The sequence below is a fragment of the Delphinapterus leucas genome, chromosome 12 (assembly GCF_059928025.1).
Source record: "Delphinapterus leucas isolate spDelLeu-1000000601 "Yukka" chromosome 12, BTC_Dleu_Yukka2, whole genome shotgun sequence".
Lineage (NCBI taxonomy): Eukaryota > Metazoa > Chordata > Mammalia > Artiodactyla > Monodontidae > Delphinapterus > Delphinapterus leucas.
In genome coordinates, this window is record NC_143140.1 from 48,897,584 (window position 1) to 48,924,418 (window position 26,835).

Consider the following 26,835-nt stretch of genomic DNA (forward strand, 5'->3'; position numbering starts at 1 on the left):
GTATTCATTTTTGCCCACTGACCAAGCATACACCTTATTCCCAATTCCGCCAGGGTTGCTGTATATCAAGACAGAGCCCAGAACCAGCAGTGTCCTTCCACAGAGGCCTCATACTCCTACCTAGCATAGTTCAAACTCAAGAACCTGGGATTTTTGGTACAGTCTCAACTTCTTTGTTTAAAGGACATCAGGGCACATAGGCAAATCCAGACTACCGTTCCCCAAATCCAAGACCAAACTCTGTAACAATCCTGGGCCACACATGTTATTAGAAACTTGGGATGATAAAGGACTATAACTCAATACACCCACACTGAATCTTACTTGAAGATCATCTTATCCTTCCAACTTCACAGTTTCTGTTAACATCACTTTTATCATAGCTACCCAGACTCAAAACTTAGGCATAATGATCCCTAATATTTGTTGAGTACTTAATCCTCACAACAGTATGAATGGATGTTATTCTTTCCATTTTATGCATGAGGATACTGAGACTTAGCAAGGTTAAGACATAGCTGGAACCCAGAATCTTTGTCACTTTTATTCTCTGATATAGCCCAAGTGCCTAGAACAATGTCTGGCCCATACTGGTGTTCAATATATATTCATTGAATGAAGGGAAGATACATACAACAAACACGTGGAAACTGGGATTTGAAACCAGACCTGTGTTAACCACTATGCCACACTTGCTCTTGCTTCAGCTTTGGCTCTCCTTTTGTAATCCCATAAACTCATTCCCCCAAATCAGTTGTGAGTCCTAGCAAGTATATTATCATGATATTTCTTGAATTTGGCCCTTCCCCTCCCCATTTCTGCTGCCACCAACCTTGTTAAAGTGCTTGCTATTTATTTCCTGAACTATTGCTAATTTTTTTTTTCCCAACATGCAGTCTTTGCAGACCCCTGGGTTACCTGCACGACTTTTACCAGATGGTTCTTCACAAAGCACATTCAATACGCATCGTAACTCTCCTCAAAGACAAGGGCAGTCATGTGGTATAATGAAATATTAAGGAACCAAGGATAAGAAAACCAGGGTTCTGGTCTCAATTCTGTGACCCTGGACAAGTTGTGTGTCCTTCTTAGGCTTCAGTGGCCCATTAATAACAGGAAGTAGGACTGGGTGATCTCTTCCCACCCCAGCATTGTCTGGTGGTTAGATGCACCCTGCCCGTAGAATCCTACCTGGAATCCTACCTTGTGCCTCCAAGGGGTTTAGAATGAGATGAATACATACATTTTTATCAAACAAGGCAGAGCAGTGTAAGTGCCCTCAAAGAAGTAAAGTGAGGAGCTATGGCTGTTGGGGAAGGGAGAGATCTCATCTGGTTACTAATGGGGAGTATGGATGGGACACAGATGCTGCTCTTCCTCTCATGTCAGCCCATCCCTAGCGTGCCGGTCCTTACCTCACTGATGAGAAGAGGAGAAGCTGCTGAGATCCCAATAGTTTTAAGACACCAGCTTTAAGCTGTGGCAGAAATCCATCATGAGCACTAACTCCCTAATTCAGAAGTTGTTGGCTCAAGACACACAAATTGGTCTAACGCTTAGGAAAGTGCTTATAGGGGCAAAGAGGAAAGAGAAAACAAAAGTGGTTGACATGTTCCTGATAACAGCTCCGTGTCTTGCTCTGCCACTTAATAGTCAGGCGGCCTTGGACAGGCCACTTATCCTCTCCGAGCCTTGGTCTCACCTCAGTTCCCCATCTAGAGATTGGGGATGATAATATCAACCATGCAGGATGGTTGTGAGGAGATGTAGTATGTGAAGCCACGCTGGGAACACAGTAGATGTTCAGGGACTTTTATCCTCCATGTTACCTCCTACCCCCTGTAACGTGTCCGTGTTTAGAAACGCCCTTTAAATAACCCCTGGGGGCAGAGAGAGAGAGAGAGAGAGAGAGAGAGAGAGAGAGAGAGAGAGAGATCCTCCCACATTGGTAACTCAATAGTATTCTATATACTCTGCCCTTGCATACATTCAGGTATTGGAAATCATGTGCCATATTTACTTAAGAAGCTTCCCTACCCCTTTGTATTAAAAGAACAGGGTAGCAAGGGAAAATCAGAAGTTGTCCCTGATTTATCTGTGGCTGAAGAAGGAACTAGGGAGGTGCAGCAAGCAGCATTATTTCTTCCTCCAGGTGAACTAATGAAGGCTTAGAAGAAACAAGGGCGGCCTAACCTTGTCCTTTCACTTTCATTATATGCTTATCTGGCCTTCAAGGAGCTGTTGTTACTGTATCAATGGTTGACAGTCATCACTGCAACCAAGGAAAATGTATGTGACAAAAAAACTACATTTCATTAAACTTTGGATTGAGGAAGTATATGTATAGGATATAATTATTATTTTTTAGAAATTAAGGAAAATCATCCACTCATTCAGCCTTCAAATATTTATTGACAGCTACTGTTGTAACAAACACCATTCTGGGCACTGAGGATACAACAGCAACTAAAACAAAAATCCCTGCCTTTTGCAATTTCTATTCTAGTGGAAGATGTAGACAGTAAAAAAGATAAATTAGTAAGATATATAGTATGTTAGGAAGTAGTTAGTGCTAAGGGGAAAAATAAGGTAGAAAAGGGGACTGTAAAATATCAAGAGGTATATTAGATGGTGATCCAGGGAAAGTCTCATTGATAAGGTGCTTTTGAAGTAAAGACCTGATGGAAGTGACAAGCCAGCCTTGGGGATGTCTGAGGGACAGCTTTCAAGACAAGGGGTCCTGAGATGAGAGGGTGCCTGGTGTGTCTGAGGAGCAGCCTGGAGGTCAGCGTGTGAGCTGAGCATGGAGGGAAAGCAGTCTGAGATCTGGTCAGAAAGAAAACAGGCCAGTTGTATGGGGCCTTAGAGGACATGATAAGGATGTCGGCTTTCACTGGTAGTAAGAGGAAAAGCTCCAGGGAGTTTGGGCAGAGGAAAGATATTATACAACCATTTTTATTGAGTGCTTGCTCTGTTAGATTCTATTTTAAATGCTTTATTTGTAATCCTCACAATTACCTTATGAGGTAGGACCCACTATCTTCTCCATTTTACAGCCGAGGAAACAGAGGCCCAGAGAGGTTAAGTACTAACTTGCATGAGGTCACACAGCTGACAGGGACATGGTGAAAATTTAGACCCTGGCCAACACTTAACCACCTTGTTGTCCTGACCCCAAATGCTTAAGAGATTGAGACTGAGGGTTTTTTTTTCTTTCTTGATATCTGTATTTCCAGAGCACACTTACAATGAAATCACTTCATACTCATTCATAAATACAGAACTTCTTTGCTTAAACTGATAAATATTCCAAGTATTCTGCTTTATGATTTCAAGTTTTTTTTTTTTTAAATAAAAAAGCCCTCAGGGACTTCCCTGGTGGTACAGTGGTTAAGAATCCACCTGTCAATGCAAGGGACATGGGTTCGATCCCTGTTCCAGGAAGATCTCACATGCTGCGGAGCAACTAAGCCTGTGCGCCACAACTACTGAGCCCATGTGCTGCAACTACTGAAGCCCATGTGCCTAGAGCCGTTGCTCTGCAACAAGAGAAGCCACTGCAGTGAGAAGCCCACGCACTGCAACGAAGAGTAGCCCCTGCTCGCCACAACTAAAGAAAAGCCCTCGAGCAGCTGTGAAGACGCAGGCAGCCAAAAAAAAAAAAAAAACCCTCAGATTAACAAGCATCTTGACATGTCTCGCTTTAATTATGCAGACAGCAATTTCTTTTTTGCTTCTAATGTAGAGGTTGATTGGGAAATTTTTTATTTTATTGCTTACAATCTTACCCTAGCTACCTAAATCACTACTATAAGATTTGACATCTATAATTTATCATTTTCCTCTGCTATTAGATAAAATGCCCTTTAAAACATTCCACAGCAAGGTGAACACAAGTCAAGCTTGCAAAGTTCTAGAAAAAAGAATTGCAAAGAATCATTAAAGAATAATGAACGTTGACTTATGTAGCATATGATATCAGGGCTGCCCAGTTTAACAAATATAATTATTCCAAGTCATTTTCAGAAGGCCTCTAAATTTCAGCACCTAATTTTCATCATCTTTCAAGGAATAACAACAAAAATACCTTACTTTTATAAAGACTCTAAAAGCGAACTCTTTAATTCATTCCTCTGGATTTCACTAAAGCGAAGCATGAAACAATAGACAACTTAAAATACAGGAAACCCAGATTCCTTTTACCATTGTGTGGCTTTAACATTTTACTGCTATAGCCAAGAGTCCTTGGTTTCTGCAGCCAACAGCCTTTTGCATGCTGACTTTGCAGAGGGAGTCTCTCAGGAGTTATTACTTTTGAGTACTATCTACGATGACTCCAGTCTCTGCAGGAAGTGGGAGGTAGCAGAGTTTGGGAATGAAAACACTGAGGGAAAAATCTTTCCAGATAGAATTGTCAACTCAATCTAATTTTAGGTTTCGGGCAGAACACATAGCTGTACCTTCAGGTACCTGCAAACATTTGCCTCTCAGGTGCCCATTATTGAAGGACTACAACCAGGACAAACAAAAATAATGAAGTTTTCTATCATAATATTTTTTAGTAAAATAGGTGATGTGTCAGAGTATGTGTGTGTATGCACGCACACGGGCAAACCATGTGTGTGTACCCCTACGTTCAAGGTTTCATAGCGTTCAGAGTAAAGGAGATGGTCCAAAAGGGTTTCTTTCTATTTTTCATAAACTCTATTTAATTTTTCCTTCCAGTCCCTCACAACCAAAAGGACTAATAGTCCCAGGCGCGAGACCTCAGAAACATATTACTGAGTTATGTGAAACAGGAATAGGAGACATTTTTAGTAATACTTTTTATGTGGTAGCTATTTTGGTATTGAAACAACTAAATCAAATCTAACAAAGGTCTTTTGAGAGGAAATGGTTAAAAGGGCATGTCTTTCCTTTTCTAAAAGGAAAACCACAGCAAAGTATTCCGATCAGGAATAAATTAAAGAGCACTGAACTTTTCTGCAAGGGTCAGGAAGTCAAGCTCTTGGCCTTGGGCTGCTTCTCAGCCCCACCCCAGCTGACCCTGGGAACAAGGCACTCCCCATCTCTGTGTGAACTCAACAGTTGCTGTCAAGTCCTGCCATTCCTCTGCAGAAAAGAGCCAGGGATTTTCTGGCTCTTGCCAGAAATCAGAGTCAGAAGGAGGTAGCTAAGGTGCCGGGGGCTTTCTATAGTGTCCCAGTGCCAGCTTTCTGTCGCCAAAGGAAAATTCCCTAAACTCACTAAAGCCAAATCTCACATTTTGAAAAGTCTCCAAAAGAAGTTTCATAAGCTGTTTTGCTGCTAGAAGATTAAGCTCTCATTTCCCAGATTACATTTTTTAAATGTAATTTCCTTAAATTCAGCAGCAATTTTAATCCATGACACTCGCTGGTAGACAAGAAAAACAATTCTGCTGTCTTCACAATCGATTTAAAGCTTACAGATGTGACATCTCAGTACTTCATGTTGTGGTTAATTGCCTTATACTAACATCTGATGAAAAAAAAAATATATATATATATTTAATGTTCTTATATAACCTGTGCAGCTGACATGTGATTAGTTGGGAAATAGGGGCTGTGAGGTGTCCCAAACAGCTGAACTTGATCAAGATGTCATGCACTCCTGACCTCTTTAATAGACTATTTTGCTCTTTTGACAGCATTCAAAATCTACTTGTCCTTCAAGGTCTAGCTCAGTTCCTGCCTCCAGCCCAAATCTGTGCCTGACCATTTAAGTTCTCACTGAGATCTTCCCCCTGGCACCACCTTAAGGCCCTATTGCCTGTGCTATTATGGCATTTGGATATGTCAGCTTACACCATATTTTATTCACTGACTTTCAAGGGCCGTGTGCTTTCTCTTTGGCTCCCCATAGTGCCTAGTCTGGTGCTGAGCACATGTGGATGCTCCATGGTAGAAGTGAATCAAATTGACTTACCTCCTTTTTCATCATTTTCCCTATGATCATATCTAGGGCTAAAATTTGCATTATTGCTTTTTATTTCTCCAGTCATTGTTCCTTAGTGACCCAGGAGCATTTAGAATGAGATGCAAGTTAGATCACTCCTGGAATAGGTTGGTCACCTGTGGTTTTTGGCTTGGATGTCACTGTCTGTACCACCCATGGAAATGGGAGACAAGTTACATCCCTTATGACTGTAGTCATTAGGGAATTACCAATGAATATAAAGAGAAAAAATAAGCTAATGGAACAGAGAAAGAAAATAAAGAAAAGGATGAGGGGAAAAGAGAATGAAAGAGGCAAAAAAAAAAAAAAAAAGCTCCCACAATCCTACTTTCTGATGTACATACGTTTCCTTTTTAAATGACAAAACATAAAGACTCCTCGCAGGTATATTTAATGGATGGTTACTTGCACATCTTAATAATGTTTGCTCTCTGGGGAATCATATACAGAAACAACTGCCTTTCCAGTTTGAATTAGGAATAAAGTGGAAAGGCAGTTACTTTGGGAGGAAGTAAAAGCAAAGCCTAGTAACACTGGTGCATTGTATGAGGCAGTGAGAAATGACAGTTCACAATGAGGCAGACTTCTCTCTTCAGTGATCAGCCTGCTCGGCCCTCAATGAGTCCGTGAGATTCCGCATTTTATAGGTTGAGCTTCCCACTGGCAGCAACTGAAGCAGTTTATTATGCACATCTGTCACGTGATCCACTTCATAAACCAAATGGAACTGGGAGAATAAGCCACCCTAACAAGATCCTCAGTACACTCTTAAAAACTACTTACAGATGTACTCTTCCTCCGAGGGGATACAATGCGTTTCCTTGTACGGTGCCACATGATACAGGAAATGCATTATCCCCATCCAAATTCAGGCATACCAGGAGGAAGCCCATGAAAAGAAAGCAGCTCAGAAAAGCACACATGGCTTTTGCAAAAGTCCTGAGAGGGGCTCCTACACCAATTTGTGATAACGGCAGATAAAATCCCAGGCCTCTGAAGCTCAGTTCATTACAAATGCTAATGTCCACACAGGGGAAAGGAAACCACATCAGCAGTCAGCATCGACACAGATGTCGCCAATGCTTTTTATTTACGGTTGTCACTGAGTCCCCTCAGCAGTATGCCACATCGCCATTTGTGTTGTAACTTTAACTACGTTATGTGCTTTCACAGCTCGCTAGGTTATGTACCCATAGGTGATTTGTGCTTTCAGACTGTGTCTGGTGAGATGAGCGGCCGCACTTCTAATCTTGAATCTGGAACCATTTTGTTCCCATTCAGATAAGATCGAAGGAATGCTTTTGTAGATGCATCCAGGAACAGTAACACCTGCCATTGTTAAATCTTCCTGTTTCAGCTGGGGTGATCAATTTATCATTCAGTCAGTCAGCCAACAGCTATTTATTGAATACCTGCCACGTGCCAGGCACGGTTCCAGGCATTGGAGATATAACAGTGAATAGAGTCCTACCATCAAAAAGATTACATTCTAGACAGGGGGAGGGGGAGACAGCAAACAAGTATGGAATATGGCAGAGTGTGTCCGTCAGGATAGGCTAGTTACTTTGTGGTAATAACAACCCAATCTCAGTGGATTAAAACAACCAAGTTTATCTCTGACTTACACTGGGTGTTCATTGCAGGTCAGCTGGGGGCTCAGCTCTGTGCAGCTTCACTCTGGGACCCAGGCTGCCCGGAGAATCCCCATCTGGAGCATGGCCAGTCTCTGTGGGAGAGGGAGAAGATAGAGTGGTGAACTGCGCACTGGCTTATGCCCGAAAGTGACACACGACCCTTCTCCTCACGTGGCACTGGACAAAGTAAGTCAGGTGGCTGCACCCAACTTCAAAAGGTGAGGAAGTGCAATCATATCATATGTTTAGGAAAATCAGACATACTTGGTGGGCAGAACTGTCCCAATGATGATGATTGCTATGAAGAAAAAAAGCAAGGTAAAGGAGATGGTGTCTGGGGAGCTGGTTTCCACTTACAGAGATGGTCAGGAAAGGTCTCTCTGATATGGTGACATTTGAGGAGAGATCCCAAGGAAGAGAGAGAGGGCCGTTTGGATGGGGTGGGGACAGCATCCTGCAGAGGATACAGCAAGGGCATAGTTTGCCTGGCATGTTTGAGGAACAGCAAGGAAGTCAAGATGGCTAGAGGGGAGCGAGCAAGGGGAGAGCTGTAGAAAAGTAGGTCAGAGACATAAGAGAGAGTTGTGGGACCTAAGTGGGCACCTTATTATAAGGGCTATGGCCATTGCAGATGTTTGGGTGAAGACATGATCTGAGTTAGGTTTTAAAAGAATCCTGTAGCTGCTGTGAGGAAAATATACCAGGGGGCCGAGGGCTGAAGCAGGGAATAGTTGAGAGGCTCTTGCAGTAATCCAAGTAAGATAAGAGAGTGGGTAGTAGTCAGACTCTGGAGAGAGTTTGAAGGTAGAACAAACAGAATTTGCCCATGTATTGCTATAAGAGAAAGAAAGGATTCAAGGACGACCAGAAAGGTTTGTTTCTTCTAGTAATCCCTGGATACACATAAGGACTACTTCATGTGACTTTTGAGAATCTTCAAATTTGGCAAAATCACATAGCACATAACCTCCCTCCAAAATGAGTTGAGTTGAAGAGCCAAGTGGAGAGATGGATGCTGGGCGGTCAGCTTGATTCATGGACCATCTAAGGGACATCTCTCCCACACTGGTCTAATATCCAGTCTCTCTTAGGGTTTTGATCCATGTTACTTTATAAAACCAGAAAAATGAGCTTCATAGTTACAAGCAAAACAGGAGCTTCTGACTGAGTCATCCCAACCTCATCCCACTCCTCTGTGAACCTCAGGTATCACTACCAAGAAACTTAGCTGTATAACACAAGACCTGTCCTCAGTATATGCTGGTATAGTGGTGTGTCACCAATTCTCCTAAAAGTAGGTTGAATAGAAATCTTAATAAATACAATAAAATAACATTATGGTGTTCTTCTGAATAGTTTCCCCTCTTTCTGCTCACCCTGTCTTCCCATCACATGGTTCTCCCCATTCACCACCACCCATTAAATGGCCACTAGAGCGCCCTACTACACCTGGGCCTTCTCTTATGTCTTCTCCAGCTTAGGAAAGCACAGGTTGAATGCACAGTTTGCCAACTACCGTAATGGAATGAATAAATAAAGGTCATCGCTGTTTTTTATTTTGTTTTGTTTTTTCCTTGGCCGCACTGTACAGCTTGCGGGATCTCAGTTCCCTGATCAGGGATTGGACCGGGCCCACTGCACTGAAAGCCCAGAATCCTAACCACCAGGCCACTGGGGAACTCCTTATTGCTGTTTTTAAAAACTGTATATTTTTGGTATTTGTAATCAAAAGCATTCGTTCATTCAAAACATCTTCTTGAACTCCTACCATGTGCCACTTCCTCTTCTAAGCACTGGAGACACAGCCATGAATAGAATGTGGAAGTAATACATATTGTTGAAAACTGGGAGAGCATAGAAAAGTATTAAGAAAAGATAAACTTTCCACTAACTCACCACTGAAACATAACTGCTAGTAACATCTTGGTGCCCTGTCTTTTTCCAAGCATACATATTGTTCCTCCTTGCTCTTTTGAATAAAATTTACAACTCTGGACTTATACAGTACATTTTTTTCTTTAAAAATTATTTCTTCTTATAAAAATAAATCACAGCAGATGCTCAGTATTTGTTGAATGAATAAATTAATTATAGAAACAGTAAATTACAGAGAAGCAAAAAATTAAAAATGAAAGTCATCAATAATATAACTACTAAGAGATGGTATCACTAGTAATAGTTTGGGTTGTTCAGTGTGGCTTTGAATAATCAACATATTTTTACAACATCGCTCCACAATGATTATTTTGTAAATGACAACTTTCTCTTTTTTCCTAATTACAAAAGCAACATGCCATTGTAGATATTTTGGAAAATATTGAAAACTACAAAAGGAAAACCCAAAAGTTATTTGTAGTCCCACTGCCCTGAGACTACTGCTATTAATATTCTCCAATTGGGCTTCCCTGGTGGCGCAGTGGTTGAGAGTCCGCTTGCTGATGCAGGGGACACGGGTTCATGCCCCGATCCGGGAGTATCCTACATGCCGCGGAGCGGCTGGGCCCGTGAGCCATGGCCGCTGAGCCTGTGCGTCCGGAGCCTGTGCTACGCAATGGGAGAGGCCCGCGTACCGCAAAAAAAAAAAAAAAAAAAAATCTCCAATCTTTTTGGAAATTTTTTTCCAATCTTTTTTTTCTTGAGCAGTACAGTAGGTTCGTTAAGAGCCTGGGCAAGTTACTCAGCCTCTCTGAGCCTCAGATTCTTCATCTGTAAAATGATACTAGTAGTACCCACTTTGTAAGATTGGTGTGAAATTTAAATAAGATAAGATACACAAACTGTTTAGTTTAACGTCTGACTGACCCATTATAAGTGCTTAATATGGGAACTCTTACCACTTTGCAAGACATTTCTACATAGTTGGTCAGACTTTATACATGAATTTTTTGTCCTCTTTTTTTAAAGAAAGAAACAACATTCTTCAATCTCATTAAATTTAAAATTCTGAGACAATCTCAAATTTTCAGAAAAATTGCAAGCAAAGTACAAAGATCTTTTCTCCCTTGAAATATTTGAAAGGAAGTTGTCAATCCAATTCCTCCATTACCCCTGAATATCATAGCTCACATTCTACAACTCAAACAGAGACATAGCTCAAACAGAGACATTCCCCTACAACTCCAGTGCAAACAGCAAAATTGAGAAATTAACATTGGTACACTGGGGTCTAATCCTCAGACTCCAGTCAAATTTCTCCATACATACCTTATAACAAAAGGATTCCAGTTCCAAACCACACCATGTAATTATTCCCCATGTCTCTCCAGTCTCCTTCAATCTGGAATAGTTCCTCCGTCTTTCCTAGACTTTAATATCTTTGACACTTTGAAAGAATATGGGCCATTTTGTAGAATGTCCCTCATATGATGTTTTCTCATGATTAAGTTATGCATATGTCTTTGTCAGGAATACCACAGAAGTGATGCTGTGTTCTTATTGTATCTTATTAGGTAACATACCTGTTTTGGCTATAACAGCCTGTGCTGGACCACCTTCCTACACAGATACGCCTCTCACCCCACCTGGGCTCTGAAATATCCTCTTCACCCTGCCTCGACGCCAACATCTCGCACTAGGCTATGCCTTTGCAAGAACACTCCCCTCATCCCACGTGGGCTCTGAAACCTCCTGCCGGGCTGCCCCTCCCACCCTCAATCCTCAGCCCACCTGGGCCACCCTGCACTGAGCCATCCTCTCAGCCTGCTTTGGCTCTGACACTGAGCTAAGCTGACCCTCTGCAGGGGTGGCTCTCTTGAGCTGCTTGGGCACTGGCACCAGGTATCCCACTCGTGGGATGCCCTCCTCACTCCACTTTTGCGGTGTTCTAATTCTTTAAAGATTTCTATTATCTATGTATATAGTATCAGTTTTTCCTCAAACTAGAGGTCTGTGTATGTATTATTGATGATCCATCAGTAATAATGTGTTTTCATTTCAATGATGATCTAAAAAAACCTTACATTATAAAATATAAGCATATCTGGGATGTTCGTTTTGTAACCACATACTTTTAGTGTTGGTGCTTTGTGTTTAAAATTGGGTTGGTACCACGTGATTGTTAATGTGTCAATATTTAACTTTTAAATTGGTGGTAGTTTTAGATTGGCATTCCTGGCATCAAAATACAAAAACCATCTTGATTTCTGTTCAGTAAAAATTATATTGCGTTTTCTTACCAACTATAAATCTAAAACTGCTCAGTGATGAGATTTATGTCTTTATTTAATAAATTAATTTTGACTTTCCATCATAAAAATAACCATGCTACTTTGTCACAGGCTGATGAAAAAAGAACTGAGCTGGCTGACTTGATACAGAAATGATGCACTCATGCAAAGTGGAGGCCAAATGAATCATGGCACTGGTATAAGTGAAGCTTTACAATAGTTCAAATAGAGGAAAGTAGAGAGAAAACTGAGTCATTACAGGTCTCTTGGTATCATAGGTTGAACTCAAAAGAAGCTAGGCAAAGCAGTCACTTTTTTTCAGATTATTGACAGATGTGTTTGTGTGTGTGTGTTTATATGGCATACCAGCTTGCAAATATTCTCCATGAAGGACTTTTGTTAGGAGCTTTTTAAAGAAATAATTATCAATATTATATTTTGGAGAAAACCATTTTTAGATGAGTTGGACCAATTAACATAATCAACTGATGGTTTCAAATGAGTAACCTGATGGAAGGAAAAATTATGGTAATGATTGCGAATCAAAGGACTGTCCATCACGCTCATAATCAAATATTTAGGTCAACAATTGAGACATAAAATGCATAAAAGCATCTTATTATGCTTTTATAATTACATGTATAAATTGTAATTAAATCCAACATTGGCTACTTAGTTTCAGCAAAACTTTACCACTTTTACACTAAATTAATGTTTCTTATTTGAATTTATCTGGTGATCTTGTTTTTATCTAGCTTGTTAAATTTGATTTCTTCTTATGGTTTGTTTTAATTGTGGTAAAGAAAACACATAACCTAAAACTTACTGCCTTAACCATTTTTAAGTGTACAGCTTGGTAGTATTGAGTATATTCACACTGTGTGCAACAGATGTCTAGAACTTTTTCATTTTGTGTACTTATAGTTTTTAATGAGCTATAAGTATAAAGCATTTATACCTAATTATACATTGGCACGTATTTAAGGAACAAGATGATGAAAATTATTTAAGTCAACATAAAAGGTGGTCTCAAGAGAACTTTTTCCTTTTGGGAAAAAAGGAAGAGGTTTAAGAAACACTAATCAATATGGTAATTAACTTCCAATCTAAATGTTTGCTTAGGCCCACCCCCACTTTTCTCCCTGGCTGGACGGTTCACAGTGGACTGGGAGGAAAAGGCAGTGATACCTCATTTCTTGGAAAAGCAGAGCCAGGGGAGAGCATAGCAGTTTTCCCAACCTGAATTCAAAACTTCCTTTTAAGTAATAGGTATAATATGAACACAATACTGCCTTTCAAATTACTTTTCAAAATAGTTTCAAATCCAGTATCCTAATTTTGAGGCCCCATTGTGAATCTCTAAAGTTAGTTTCCTTTAAAGTCAAACCTCATTGCCAAGTTTGATATGTTATAACTAATCATCCAAGCCAGTGCTGCTGGAGTTCTGCTCCTTAGCAAGATGCTAGAGGGAAGAAGGCTGTCTCCAGATGCTGTGATTGTTCCGAGTCTGCTATGGCCTCTTGCAGGCCTTATTAAGAAAACAAACTGTGCTGATTAGTTTCTCTGAAAAACTAGACGGAAGTTTTCAGCTTAAAAGCTCATATGCTGACCTCTCCTAAGGCTTCATTTTTAAAATGAAAGTTTGTTGTTGTTGTTAGGATTTGCTATTTGACTTTTTAGAAATAAGAAAATATCCAAAGTTCCCATAAATAATCATTAATTATGAGGTGGAAAGCAAGAAGGGCAAGAAAGGAAGGAAAATTTATTATTTACTATGTGCCAGGCACTATTCTAGAAGCTTTATATCACCCGTCTTACCTTGTCCTGACAACCTCCCTAGGAGTTGGTTCTGTTGTCCCCATTTCAATGGCTGAGACTCTGAGAGGTAAAGTAACTTGCCAAAGATCACGCAGCTTGTAAGCGAACAGGTTTGATTCAAACTCGGGTTTGTCTGATTACCACTCACTCAAGTACGAAACACGTCAAGACACATCACAGATCAGTTTGGTCAGTTTTCTGCCACAGATTTTGTCTGGGGAAACTGGACCATGCCGATACTCATTCATGGAGAAAGTCTCTCTGCCCATTCCAGCACATTACCATTCTCTGCTCTCTCGCTCAGTTACTTGTATATTTAGCTGACAGACTCAACTTCGAACACTCCCCAGACCCTACCCAACAGAGTGCAGAAATCCCTTTGCTCTCTCGCAGCTGATCCCAGCACCGGCTAGGTTTCTGCTCCCCCAGATGTGGAGGCTGCAGTGTAAAAAGCACTTCCTCACCTTGCAACTACAGGATTGTCTGGTACTTCTTGAGGCACAGGTCTAAGCTGCTGTCTAGAGAGGCCTGACGTATGCCCTGTGGGCTGCACTGTCGTTTACTGGTTTAATATGCACACTCTGTGATGCATTTTTATACTTTCCCATTTCTTAAATTCTGTCTCCTAACTCAGATCTCATTTACATGGTGATTTATAGGGCCTGAATATTATAATCTAAAAGGTGTATGTGGAGAGGAGGAGTGAGCACATCTTCTATTTATTAGGAAAAGTCTCCAATCACCTGCTTCTTTGAAAATCTGACCTTGAAACTGCATAATGAGAGCTCAGTCCCCAATCACAGTGAGGAGCAGGGAAAAGGGACCAGCTGGTCCGTTTGCTTAGCGTCTGCTGTACGCTGCCTTGGGTAATCTCTTTTCACATGACGGCCTCTCTCCCCAGTTAGATTTTAAATAATTGGAGGGCAAGAGCATGTATCACTGACCTTTGTGCCAAGCATAAGCCCCTTGCACATAGTAGGCATTTAGTAAATAACTGGATGTCGGTTGCTGATCTGTGACTGACTGCTGCTTAAACCTCCCCATTCCCCACCATACCCCTGACCTTTCTGGTTTAGCTTTTACGTGACAGTTTCATTAGAAGTGGTAGCAGGATGGAACCAGAACTTTCATGCACACACTGGGATATCAGAGACTTCTGCTTCACGTGTCTTTTCAAAGAATAAGTATAGGCTAGTATCCAAAGACCTAGTTTAGAATCTTGAATTTTAAAAACTTGACTGTGGGAAAGCCCTGCCCACTCACTTTGGAATGCCCCCGCCCCCTCTTAAGCATTTAGTGCCTGGACTTGGTGATACCACTTTGCCTGGGATGGCTAGTGCATGAAACCCTTTCCACACTGACACCACAGCTTAAATTCATTCTTCAGGCAGCCATTATTTTTTCTTATTAGGGTCAAAGATAAGGTGACGTGTGGAGGGGCAGCCGGGGCATCGTCTGGGGGGACAGGACTCTACCAGAGGAGCAGGAGCTCATGCTGGGCATCTCGTTGGAGGAAAGAAGGAGGCCATACAGAAGCAGGGGATGGGGTTTAGGTGCTGTGGAGCATTAACTGCTGGCCCTGACTGCACAATTCTCCTCAGGCTGGCTGTTTTGCCCAAACCTAGTTTAGAATTGCCCATGTTCTAGGAGCCTCTTATGAATGAGCATCTTGCTTTGAAAATCAATTTGAAGCCAGAGTGGAAGTTTTCTTTTAGTCACAAAGTGAGAGCAATGAAAATAGGACTATCCTGCTGTATTATTTTTGGCCTTGTAACAGTGCAAAGTCAACTTTTCTTTCTGACTCAGGAGCGTTTTATAAAATCTCCACATTTTGTGTGCATTTCAGACCCGAGAATCCGCCACCCCAGACCCCATTTGAGAGGGACGATTTAAAGTTCAGGGAAACAGCAGCTCTCTGCAAGTTTCTGAGTAACTGAACTTTGTTATAACAACAGATTGGAAGATAGATTCTGTTAACCTCTAAACTCAGGGAACCCTTGACCCCTATCCCGGATAACACAGGATGCTGAAAATTGGTCGGGTCCCTGACTCACCTTCTCACATTTCTCCTCTCCCTGGAAGAATGCAGCTTTTGACCACTGTGCCAGCTTGAGAGCAGGGCCTCCCTGTCACGCCTCAGTGAATGTGTGACCAGGTGGATTTCTGTGCCGGGCGTCGCCTGGAAGGTGGCAAAAGCCAGACAGGTACCTGTGGCCCAGCTGCTGCTCAGCTACGAGGCTGGCAGCCAAGCCGAGCGGCAGCTTTTCAAAAGCAGCCCTTTTGATAACACCGATTACATTTCCCTCACTAGAGCCTTGGGCTGATTGAGCAACAGCCAGCTTCTCTGGGTAACAAAGAGGAGGGGAAAGTAATCCAAACACAGGTTTTATTATAAAAACCTGGGAGTGAGAGAAGTATATTTATTCTGTAAGATAACACACCTGCTCAGTGCCCAGGAGGCTCATTTCCATCAGTTGCCATGGCAAACTCGTTATACTTCAAGGCCATGTGGCTTTGTTTCCTTTTGAGATCTGGTCCTTGTCCTACCTTTCCTAACAACTGCAACACAATGACATGGAGGCCTGCGACAGCATAATTGATTTCTCCTTCCCTCTATCAACGGTTCACATTTGTTCGGCACAGGACTGAGCCTGCCTCTTCCTTTGAACTCCTGGCTAACCATGAAGGCATGCTTCAGAGAGCCGTCCTCATTAACATTCCAGGTCTCCCTTCCCCGTCAGCGATAAACAAGCCCCGCATCAACGGCCTCCTTCCTTCCAGCTTTACAAATGAGTGGCTCAGTTCCATGTTTCGCTGCCGATCCAGGTGCCCAGGCGCACAATGCGGGGCTAAGAAGCACGCTGGAAAGACTAAAAATAGAACAGCAGTTTTGGACGCATACCAGAGCAGCTACTTCATCTCAACTTGCTTTGCACACTAAGCCTAATGGGATCCATCAGGCATGAGTTCTCTCCCTCTCGCCCTCCCTCTCCCTCACCCTCCCCGCCGCGCCGCCCCCCCCTCCCCCCATCTACCGTCAGCACCTTCCTGGTGAAGGGAGCAAAGGAGGTCAGGCCAGGGACAAGAAGTGTGTGCCCTCCTGGTCTTAGTTTACCGAGTCCTGGGAGATCTGGGGGCTGCAATTACTCCTTCCGTACAAGCGTTTCTAGAAAAGAGCAGGTAGGTCCAGAACATGGTCACCTTTGCCCAGGTACACTTCGCTCCTCCAAGACTTTCATTGTTCAGCAAAGGCTCAACTATCACTTCCTACACACCCCAGTAAGCATGACCTAGCCCCAGACTCAGAAGCTTCTTGGGCAGTTAAATAGAGAACTACACTATAGTGTTCCTCTTACAGGTCCCACCAGCTTGGCTTCAGGCTAAAGATTTGGGAGCAAATGCACCATCACAGATGGAGGGGCTGTAGCTCACGTGGGTGGGTGGGCAGCACGTGACTGCCCAGGGTCTGCGAAAGCCTCCCACCAGTGATTCTATCTGAAAGCCTTTTGCAATAGAAAATGGAACAAATCAGTATGAAGTTAGGAAATTGCTGTCCTGCCTGGGCACCAGGCCTCCCCAGTGCCAGCTGTATTGAATGAGCGAGGCTCCTCTGTGTTGTTGATGTGTCTCCCTTCTTGCAGCCTCCCTCCACCCAAAGGAGAGTTAGCCAGACCCACACATTTCTCATGAAGGGTAATGCAGGTGTTCCAAACAGCTAAGTATTACTCCAACGAGTACCACTCGTGTAGAATTAGGAGAGGGAGGGAGTAAAAACAGAAAAGAAGAGAGAGGGAAAGATGACTATCACAGTATTGAAAAATAAAAGCCTTTTCATTGTTGTTGTTTTGGAGATTGGCCAGATACAACGAAAAGAAATCGATCTACTGGCGGGTTTTGTCTGTAAGCTTCTGGAAGGTGTCAAGATCTTTTCAATTGTGCCTTGGTTTCATAGAGTAGCAGGATAAAATAAACATGCCAAAACTACTTCAAGAAAAGTCACCCTCCGTACAGCAATAATTAACCCCCCAAAGAATTTCCCACAAAACAAGTTGCAACATGATCGTTTAATCCTCCAGCCACCAGAGGACAGAGGTGCATCTTCCCTCAGCCTTCTCCTATGTTCATGAGGCTCAGTTTACCTCCAGGAGTTACTGGGTCATTTGTTGAATAAACCTACCATCAAAACCCAGAAAGTTTTCTAGGTTCACCGAATAAATGTCTGTAGACTGGAAGCCAGGGTGTTCTAGCCCAAGGGTGAGCTTAGCAGAGCCACGGGTGCTCTGCACCTCACTTTTCTCATGCCTGAAACAAAACTGCCGAGGTGCGTGATTTCTAGGGTCCTTTCCAGACTGAAGATTCCCTGGCAGAAATAAATGATATGGGAATTAAATTTTCGTTGGTGATTTCATTCATCCTTTCTCGTTTTGGTGGTGGTTTATTTGGTTTGTGGGCCCTTACAGAACGATATACCTTGAAAAATATTGCATAATTCTTCAGGCGGAGAGGCATTTCTTCTTTGTGGCATTTTCCCACAGTCTAACTTTCCTTCTCTTTCATTTGCCACTAGGAGGTGGGTCTCATTGATTCTTCTTGGTTCATTAAGAAGAAACAGAAAGATCGTGTGTTTTGAGAGACTCTTTCTGGATCATTTCCCAGTGGTCACAGGACTTTGCAATTCATTTGGCAAAGGTGATGGTGACAATGGGGCATTTGGCAAAGTGGCTGAGGTGGCTGATGAAGTGACTGAGGTTAAGAAGGCTCCTGGCAAAACATCATGAAACAGGGTCTGGAATGTTCGAAACGGAGGGCCTGCCTCCCTCGCAGACACGGCTCCGAGCTCAGTCTTTAAACAGGTGATTTGTTTAACAGGAAGCAAAGAAAAACGGTATCAACAACAATTCTGGGGGGCACTGAGCTGAGAAAGAGCTAGTCTAATACTTCGATTGTAGCCATGAACTGAGATGCCTTTGAATAATACAGAAATTGAACTAACCAGGCAGATATTCTGAAACCAGTCACTGAAATTAAAAATCACGTTGTAAGTTTTCAGTTAGTCACTAAATATCAGACAAGACTCTAGCCTTGCACTCTGCACACGTCACCCCTAACATCAGTTTAGGTCTGAATAAAGCTTTGAGGCTAAGAGGTTATTTTTACTGAGTCAGCCCTAGGCCACTTCCATCCCCTGCAAACCTGCAGATGAATGCATGAGGACCAGGGTAACGTCCCTCATCATTCCCCTCGGGGAGGAGTAGTGGCTGAGGGCTCAGGACAGGCCTCCGAAGTGAGGAAGGGGTAATAACATCACGGTATTAAACCTCCACAAACTAGAAACATTTCAGAGTAATCATTGCTGATGCCACTTTTGTACAACTCTGTGTAGAATCTTTAATGATGGTATCACCTCCAAAAAAGACAATAAAAAGAGAGGAGGAAGCCCTGATGTTTGTGTCTGGGGTGTTTTCCAGGCACTTTGAGTTAACTAAACAAGCACGTCAGTTTTACCAGGTCCCAAATGCTATGACACTAAAGGTACTCGTCATAAAGTCTTACAAATGAGGACTTCGGGTATACTAGCTTTTCTTTTCTCTTCCTAGTTTTAAAAACAAAGACATTGGGCTTCCCTGGTGGCACAGTGGTTGAGAGTCTGCCTGCCGATGCAGGGGACGCGGGTTCGTGCCCTGGTCTGGGAAGATCCCACATGCCGCGGGGCGCCTGGGCCCGTGAGCCATGGCCACTGAGCCTGCGCGTCCGGAACCTGTGCTCCGCAACGGGAGAGGCCACAACAGTGAGAGGCCCGCGTATCGCAAAAAAACAAAAAAACAAAAATAAACAAAGACATTCACTGTACCCAGTAGACATCTAGGTTATAATGTAAAGAAAACTAGTGTTCTTTGCAATTCATCAGCAAGGATTCTTATTTATAGTTGATAAGTACTCATCTTCCTAAGAACTATGATTTTATTTAGAATCATGGTTGTGTATGGTACAAAGTTGTTTTGTTCAAAAAATTCTACTGCAGGAATAAAGCTTTCAAGATTAAGTTAAAAGGGATTGTTTAACTCTCTGGCCTTAATCCTTTAATACAAAGTAGTCTGTTACATTTGTCTAATATTCTATTTAAGCAGCTTTATTGATGTCCCTGGAAGCACCTGCCTAGATAAATTAATATATATCTATGTCCTTTGAGATAAGTGAAACACAATTTTACAAAAGAGTAAATATTTTATTATTTGTACATGAATCAGTGTGGTCTAAAGACACACAGCATCTGGCTAACTCAGAAAAGTAGCCCAAAGTGATGGGAGAGTGTGGTTGTTGACATTTATTGCAATGTCACTTGTACTGTCTACTTGCTAAGTGCTGAGAGCCCATTCTGGACACGTCACACACTTAGGAGGAACCCACAGTGGGCTTAAGAAGAAGGGAATGCAGAGCATCCATGGCCTCTGTTTCAAAGACAAGGTCCTTTGAGGTCTGGGGTGGCCGGGAGGAAGAGGACCCTGCAGAACAGGTTTTCTGGGGTGGGAGGGCCTCTCAGGGAGGGACTGAAAACAACAGCCCTGAATGCTGCCACACAGCCTCAGCCAGAAGAGTGCTCGTCAGAACAGGGGCCCAAACGTGGCATGGCCCCCAGATCTGGGGATGGAGGGAGTCACAAGGGAACCACCTGAAGTGTGGGCAGAGGCCCTCGGGGGGGAGCCACATACTCTTCCTCTCTGAGCAGCCGCAGGAGGATATTTTTTTTATTCTTCGGCCAGCTGTAGATGTGAGTGTTCTGAAGCCAGGTGGGCACATGCTCCTAGGGGAGAGAGAGTGACAGAAGCAAAAGCCATTAGAGAAAAACCTGGACTCTAGACCCCAGATTCAGTTCCCAATTTTTCCTTCATGGGCGTCTCCTACTAAATTCTTCTGGGAGTTGTACTGTTTTGCTTTCGGAAGGGGTTCAAGTGTGAAATGGCTCTGGGTGCAAGCTGTGTAGCTTGTTATGGAAAGCATACGTGTCCAGCATCTTCCTTCAGTCTCCCAGGCTACCTGCCCTTTGCATCTCAGTGTGCTTTTCACCACGATCCCATAAAAGGGGTAGGACGGAAGTCATGCAGAGTGATGTGAACTCCTCTGTGGCTTCCGCAGAAGGGTGCCAAGGCTTTGGGCTTAATCTAATTCATTATCCTTTCACTCCAGCGACAGAGCTGGCTCACAGAAGCAGCCCACCAGATCCCAGTTATCAGGCAAAAGCAGAACCTGTAAGCCAGGGATCGTGAGGGTGCAGTTTCAGAGTGCCCTCGGGGAGTGGACATTCTATTGGGGAAAGAAAGACAATGAATAAGTAAAATATATAGTGGGTTCAACGGTAATGCAGGCTGTGGAGAAAAATAAAACAGAGAAAAGGGGTAGTGAGTGCTGGGCAGGGATGAAAGATCTGCAGTTTTAAATAGGGTGTGAGGGAGAGGTGTTACTGAGAAAACAAGCAAAGACGTGACAGAGTAGTGAGCAAGCTTTGTGGATGTCTGGGTCCAGGCAGCTAGGAGAGCCAGTGCAAAGGCCCTGTGGTGGAAGCATGTTTGCCAGTGCGGCCAGAGAAGAATGAATGAAAGAGAGGAGGGGAGGGGTTTTGGAAGTAGAGGGGGCTGTATCAGATAGGGCCTCAGAGATTTTTCACTGAGTAGATAGGACTCCTTTGGGGATTACAGGATGAGCTTAGACGGAGCACCTGCTGTAGGTCAGGCACCATGCTGGGTATTGATGATGCCCAAATGAAAAAGACACAATTACTGCCTTGAGGAGTTTATAGTCTTATGATGGAGTCAAAATGTAACTATTTTCTAGGCCATAACATGCCAAGTGGCCGGGGCAGCAGGGGGGGGTGCAGTCTGCCCTGAGAGCGGGTAAACAAGGGGACTGTTTGAAGAAGTTTAAAAAACATTAACAAAACCAACTAAAAGCTGGTCTGATTTTTCTATCACCATAACGCTCCAGTAATTCTAAACAATTACTCCCAACAGCCCCAGCCACGCACCACTGACTCAAGGTACTATAATTAGGAGCTCTCAAGAGAGGGACTATTCAGTACATCAGCACCGGGGAGGAGAGGCTAGAGGGATTGGGTGCTATGGGGATAAGCAAGAGTTCGCCGGACACACAACCAAGGAAGGGCACGGCAGAGCAGTGGGAGCACAAGTACAAAGGCACAGAAACATGAAAGAGTGGGGCGTGTGTGAGGGCAAGCTGAAACAGGCCACCGTGCCCAGGGCGTAGTGTCATCTGTGCGCACGGTGGCGAGAGGGAAGGCCAGGCAGGCGGCACAGCCCTCTTCTGAAGGGCCAAGCTCGCCATACTAAGGAAGACCGATGTGATCTCGTAGTCAGTAGGAAACCACCACAGAATTTCTAAGCTGGACAGAGACAGATCAGATCTACATTTCGGATGTTCTTTGATGGCAGCACAGGGGATGGCTTGTACAGGGTCAAAGCGGACACAGGGAGGCCGGGAAGGACAGGTTGCAGTGAGAGCAGTCAGAGCCTGGGCGAGGGATGGAAAGCACACTGTTGGCAGGCTGTGAACTGCGCAACCCCAGGGGTCCCGTTCCCATAAATGGAGCCCTCCCTCGCCCAGGGCAGAAGTCTCAGTGCAGTCCTGACATCTAGGGATCCTCCAGGGTGGGGCTGGGCCTGAGCTCAGGGTGCCGTGGTGTGGCTCCCAAGATGTTTACTACACTGCTGCCTTCGCTTCTCCAAGCCTGGCGTGGGACCTCAGATGTTTTTGCCCCCGTTCTCCAAATCTGCTGGCCTGCCCTTCCAGTGAAAAAACCCTCATATGACCCACAGCAAAGTTCCCTTCGGTAACTGTATAGGTTTAATTCCCATATTCTACAGCTTTGAGAGCTGAACTATGTGCAACCAAACATTTCCGTGGAACAGCCTGCAAAAAATGCACACATCTCGACTTTTATGTGCAAGAGATAAGAAGTATCAGATGAACAGTCTCTTTTCGTCTCATGAGTTACAACACAAACTACTTCTTTGTGTGTGATGGCTGCTTGAACAATTAGGATGGTCTATCAGGTAAAGCTCTGAAACCTTCCTGATTCATGCTGCTCAACTGAGTGCTACAACCTGTTGATCTTTCTGGCAACACTGCTATCTCGAAGGATGGATAAAGGGCTGACAAGCTTTTCCATTTAAAATCCCAGATAACAAACAAACCGTTTGTTTGTTTACCTTCTTAGCATTTGGGAAGAGCACAGGGATGAATCTGAAGTTCATACTTCCTTGTTTTATGAACTCAATCTGCATCTGGAAGAGAACACACTTGAAGGATTAATTTCAGGAATGAGGATGAGTCAATGGTACTCACGATCATGCAAGCCCGCACGGGATTTTTATTCTGATTTCCTTCAGTGCCACACACTCATAACTTTAAACTCTCCATCACACATGTATGCCATTTGCTCATTCATCGGTCATGTATCGAAGGCCTATTGAAAGTCATGCTCTGTGGTCGGGGGGCCCGGCCGGCACCACCACCTTCTCCCCCATGCTGTGAAGGCAGGCCCCGCACCCCAGTGCCCGGGTCGTGCTCACACTGGACTCTCCATCTTGTGCATATCTTTAACAATAGCTTCTGTCTCTCCCCAGTCTTCTAAAGACACTCACTTTATCTTCTCATGCCATGGGTCCCTTTGACAGTCTGGTAAGGACCCCTTCTCCAAATAAAATACGTAAGAAGATAAAACACCTAAGAGAACGAGAAAATCTAGGAAAATAAAGGAACTCTTGTTACTGTTATTGAAAACCACTTGCCAAATATTTTTAAAATATGTAAAAAATAAAAGACTTATTTGAGATTAAAAAAAAAAAAAGTCATGCTCTGTGCTGGACTTGGGGTTTCAAGGACTAGGATACTTTACAGGGTGTGCTGAGTTGCCTCATAGCAGTTCACAGAAGCCACTCACGTGCATCTCTTCCCAATTCTGTGTTCAGTGACTTCACATTGGTAGGTTGAAATCGGCCATGTGAGAGTATTTATACCATGGAAATGGGCAAATGCTACAAATCAGGATCCTTTTTTTGAGAACCAGTTTACCAGACACCATGGATATAATTCCTATCCTCACAAAGCCAGCAGTTTAATGAGCAGGCAGGAAGGAAAACTACCGACCACAGTGCAGTGTGAAAGGTATGAACAAATTGCTGTGGAAGCCCAGTGGGGGCCATCCTTTTCTACACCAGTGGTTTGAGGGAGTTACAAGGGAGTTGTCATTTGGATACTAAAAGAAAATAGGAATTTGGTCAGACAGGGAAAATGGGGGGGAGGGGAAGAACATTCTCAGCAGAGGAAACAGCATGAGCAAATGTCTGGAGGTGTGAAGAAATGTTTGTGGGGTTGGGACCAGCTAGTAATGCGTTGAGGCCAGAGCACAGGAGGGCAAGGGAGGCTGAGGGAGGCCGAGGGAGGTGAGGCTAGGAGGTCAATGAGGAAAGCTCCGTCTGCCAAGCTTTAGGTTTCCCACACCACTTCCAATTTGCTCTGACACTGTGGTGGCCCTGCAAGATTTAGCTGCCAAGAACTCTATCAAAACCAGAATTTTCAACGTGAGAGGAGTTAGAGCCTTTCAAATCCTGTAACCAGCACAAAGCTTTCAGTCATCTGATGACAAAGGAGATGAGGAATTATGTGTTCCCAACTATCTCATCTTCCAACTGATTTTTATAACAGAGAAGTCTTCACCATGCATGGGAATAAAAACAGAACAGAGAAGAAAGTGACAGTGGTGATGACTGAAATCACCATAGAAACAGCCTCATAAACACTCACTCTTACACTCATACACACACACACACACACACAGTCACAACACACACAAATCTTCCATGAGGTGTTTTCTCAGTGCCATCTCACATTAAAAATCAGAAGACGACACCAAAGTCATGTTTTAAAATGACCCGAGTGAGGTGCAACTAAAAGCACCAACCACACGAGCACAAACAAGTGAGAGGAAGGGTGTAGGGCCTGTAAGTTAAAAGTGAAGAACTGGATTTAGTCCCTGACTTCCAGGACACTGCATACTGTACAATTTTGCTTGTCCACTAGGCTACCCCGGCGGTGGTGCGTTTTTATCATCTCTTATGTTTCCAGAGATGGGCCTTCTGGGAGCCGTTGGCTCTATGATGCAGTTATTCATGGGTACCTCCTCGCTCCCTCTGTCCTAGAGTTTCCTGCTGCTTGGAGGGGACCAGCAAGCCAGCCAGGTGGGCAGGAAGGCACTTCTGCGGCTGGCCTCTTCGACCCCTCCAGTGATGAGGAAGGGCCCGAGACATCGTTGCCCCAAGAAACCAAGTTTGGGGACAATCCGGTTCATGGTTGGGCACCGTCAGAAAAGCCCTGAGGTCCAGCTGCCCATTACTGCCTGGCGTCACCACACACCAGCAGAGCTTGACAGGACCTGGAGCCCTTCACACACAAGAGCTGTCGGCTCCAGGACTGGCAGTTCCTAGACACGAGTGCTTCGGGGCCATGCAGATAGCCGAGGGGTAGCAGCACCCAGAGCCAGCCATGACCTTTTAGGGCAGAAAAGGTGGCTTTCCTTGGCCCCACCAGGGTCTGTCAGGCTGGGTAACAATGGAATAGGAGGGATACTTATCTCCTGACTCCTTGGCCTCACTCTCTGACCTCCCTACCTTGCCTCGGCTTTTGCTTTGCGTTGGTTCTGAGCTCAAGTAAGTGGTCGGCACTTGGTAGAAGAGGAGCCAGAGACTCTGAAGACCCAGATGGGGAACACCCACCCAGCCAGCCTGCCTTTTTCCGGTACTCCCGACCCACAGGACAGACCTGGATTTCAGTCCGCCTCCCCTGAGGTGAAGCTGCATGTCCCTGACCGCCTGACTGCCTCCTGCCTGGTGCTGCTTACTTATTCCATCTGGGCCATGTCTGCTTCCTGCCCCATCTTCCTGTCTTAATCAGTGACCTTTTATGCCCATTCCAGGTGCCTTCCCCCCTTGTGGAATGCTCGAGCTGAAATGGAGCTTACAAGTTCTAGACCAGTGAGTTTCAAGCCTTTTTAAGTCTCAGAATCCTTGGTAAACCAGCCTGAGAAATGCAGACAGCTCTGGGTGGGGTGGGAGGCCCAGGGCCCCCAGCACATATGGGCACCTAAAGGGACTCTACAGGAGAGTGTGACAGTCACAAGTCTAGCCCGGCATCCTAGTCAAACAGGCACCGTCTCCACAGGCTCTATACGGTCATGAAAAGCAGGGAGGCTGCTTGCCCTATATAACACAGCCAGTTCCAAAGCTGGTGATACTTTCAGCCAGAATGTTCTGTCAGATGCTAAGTCGGACTTCCTATAAATGTCTCCCCCTGGTTTTAGTTTGACCAGGCCCCCATAGTTCAGGTGTTGCTCATATATCATGAGCTAGAACCATCCCTTCCCTTGACCGAGCATCTGATCTGTGCCATATGCTCCACAGATATTATTTCATCCAATCTTCACAGCAACACGGTGTTAGTGACCCATTTTCTGAATAGGCACATGGAGGCACAAAGAGGTTTAAGACTTTGGCCGGTGGTCACACAGCCTGTGCAGGAGGAAGCTAGATTTGAACAGTCTCTTTGACACAACAGGCAGTGTCCTTTTGGCTGCGCTACTCTGGCTCTCTGAAAAGGCAGGGGACAGAATAGGACACAGATGCAGGAGCCCACTCCCCTCACGGCCCTGTCTCCCCCCACCCCACCGCAACCCCCAGGTTTCACATTTGTTGATAAACAACCAAGCCAGCAAAGCACTGCTTTCCAGAATCTTGGAACTTAGAGATCACACATTAATCTCCCTGTTACTGAGAGGTACACTGAGTCCCAGAGGTGTGGGGACTTGCCCCAGGTCCCGAAGGTAGGCGGAGCGAGAACCAACACCCGCCTCTCCTGCGGGGGTTCTTCACCCATCAGCCGGCTGGTCTCTGGTGAAGGACAGGCCTTCACAGAAGAAAGTGCCCGACTCCGAGGGCCCAGGGCCGGCGAGGTGCTGGTTTCCGCACTCACCATTCGATGAATGTACTTAGTATGTAAGCCATGCTCATCCTCGTCCAGCTGCGACTCAGCACCTTCCACATCCTGTTTGTATTTGGGGCTGATTGCTACAATTATCATCACTGTCTTCTGTTAATGAGAGGGAGAAAGCATGTTTATGGAAGTGTGGAGCGTGGTCCATTTGGTGAAGGCAGGCTGGAAACCGGCCAGCAGGA

General features: G+C 44.3%; 1 protein-coding gene and 1 pseudogene across 5 annotated transcripts in view; one reads left to right on the top strand and one right to left on the bottom strand.

The window, feature by feature from the left end:
* LOC149747881 (uncharacterized) overlaps positions 1 to 16,517 on the top strand; it is a 61,746-nt pseudogene extending 45,229 nt beyond the window's left edge. The window contains exons 2-3 of the transcript XR_016395168.1: positions 7,620 to 7,828; positions 11,060 to 16,517. The product of XR_016395168.1 is annotated as an uncharacterized LOC149747881 (transcript). The remainder of the gene's footprint in view (positions 1 to 7,619; positions 7,829 to 11,059) is intronic.
* A 3,282-nt stretch (positions 16,518 to 19,799) lies between these two features.
* The window catches only part of TRAF3IP2 (TRAF3 interacting protein 2), a 41,588-nt gene continuing 34,552 nt past the window's right edge, over positions 19,800 to 26,835 (bottom strand). For 3 of the 4 annotated variants that reach the window (XM_022554558.3, XM_022554546.3, XM_089921947.1), the window contains 3 exons: positions 26,633 to 26,749; positions 22,816 to 22,890; positions 19,800 to 20,396 (listed from right to left, as the gene is read on the bottom strand). In XM_022554558.3, the coding sequence (XP_022410266.2) occupies positions 20,250 to 20,396; positions 22,816 to 22,890; positions 26,633 to 26,749 (339 nt within the window). In that variant the 3' untranslated portion in view covers positions 19,800 to 20,249. Of the gene's footprint in view, positions 20,397 to 22,815; positions 22,891 to 26,632; positions 26,750 to 26,835 lie in introns of those variants that run through there. The other variant, XM_089921946.1, reaches the window with a different exon arrangement.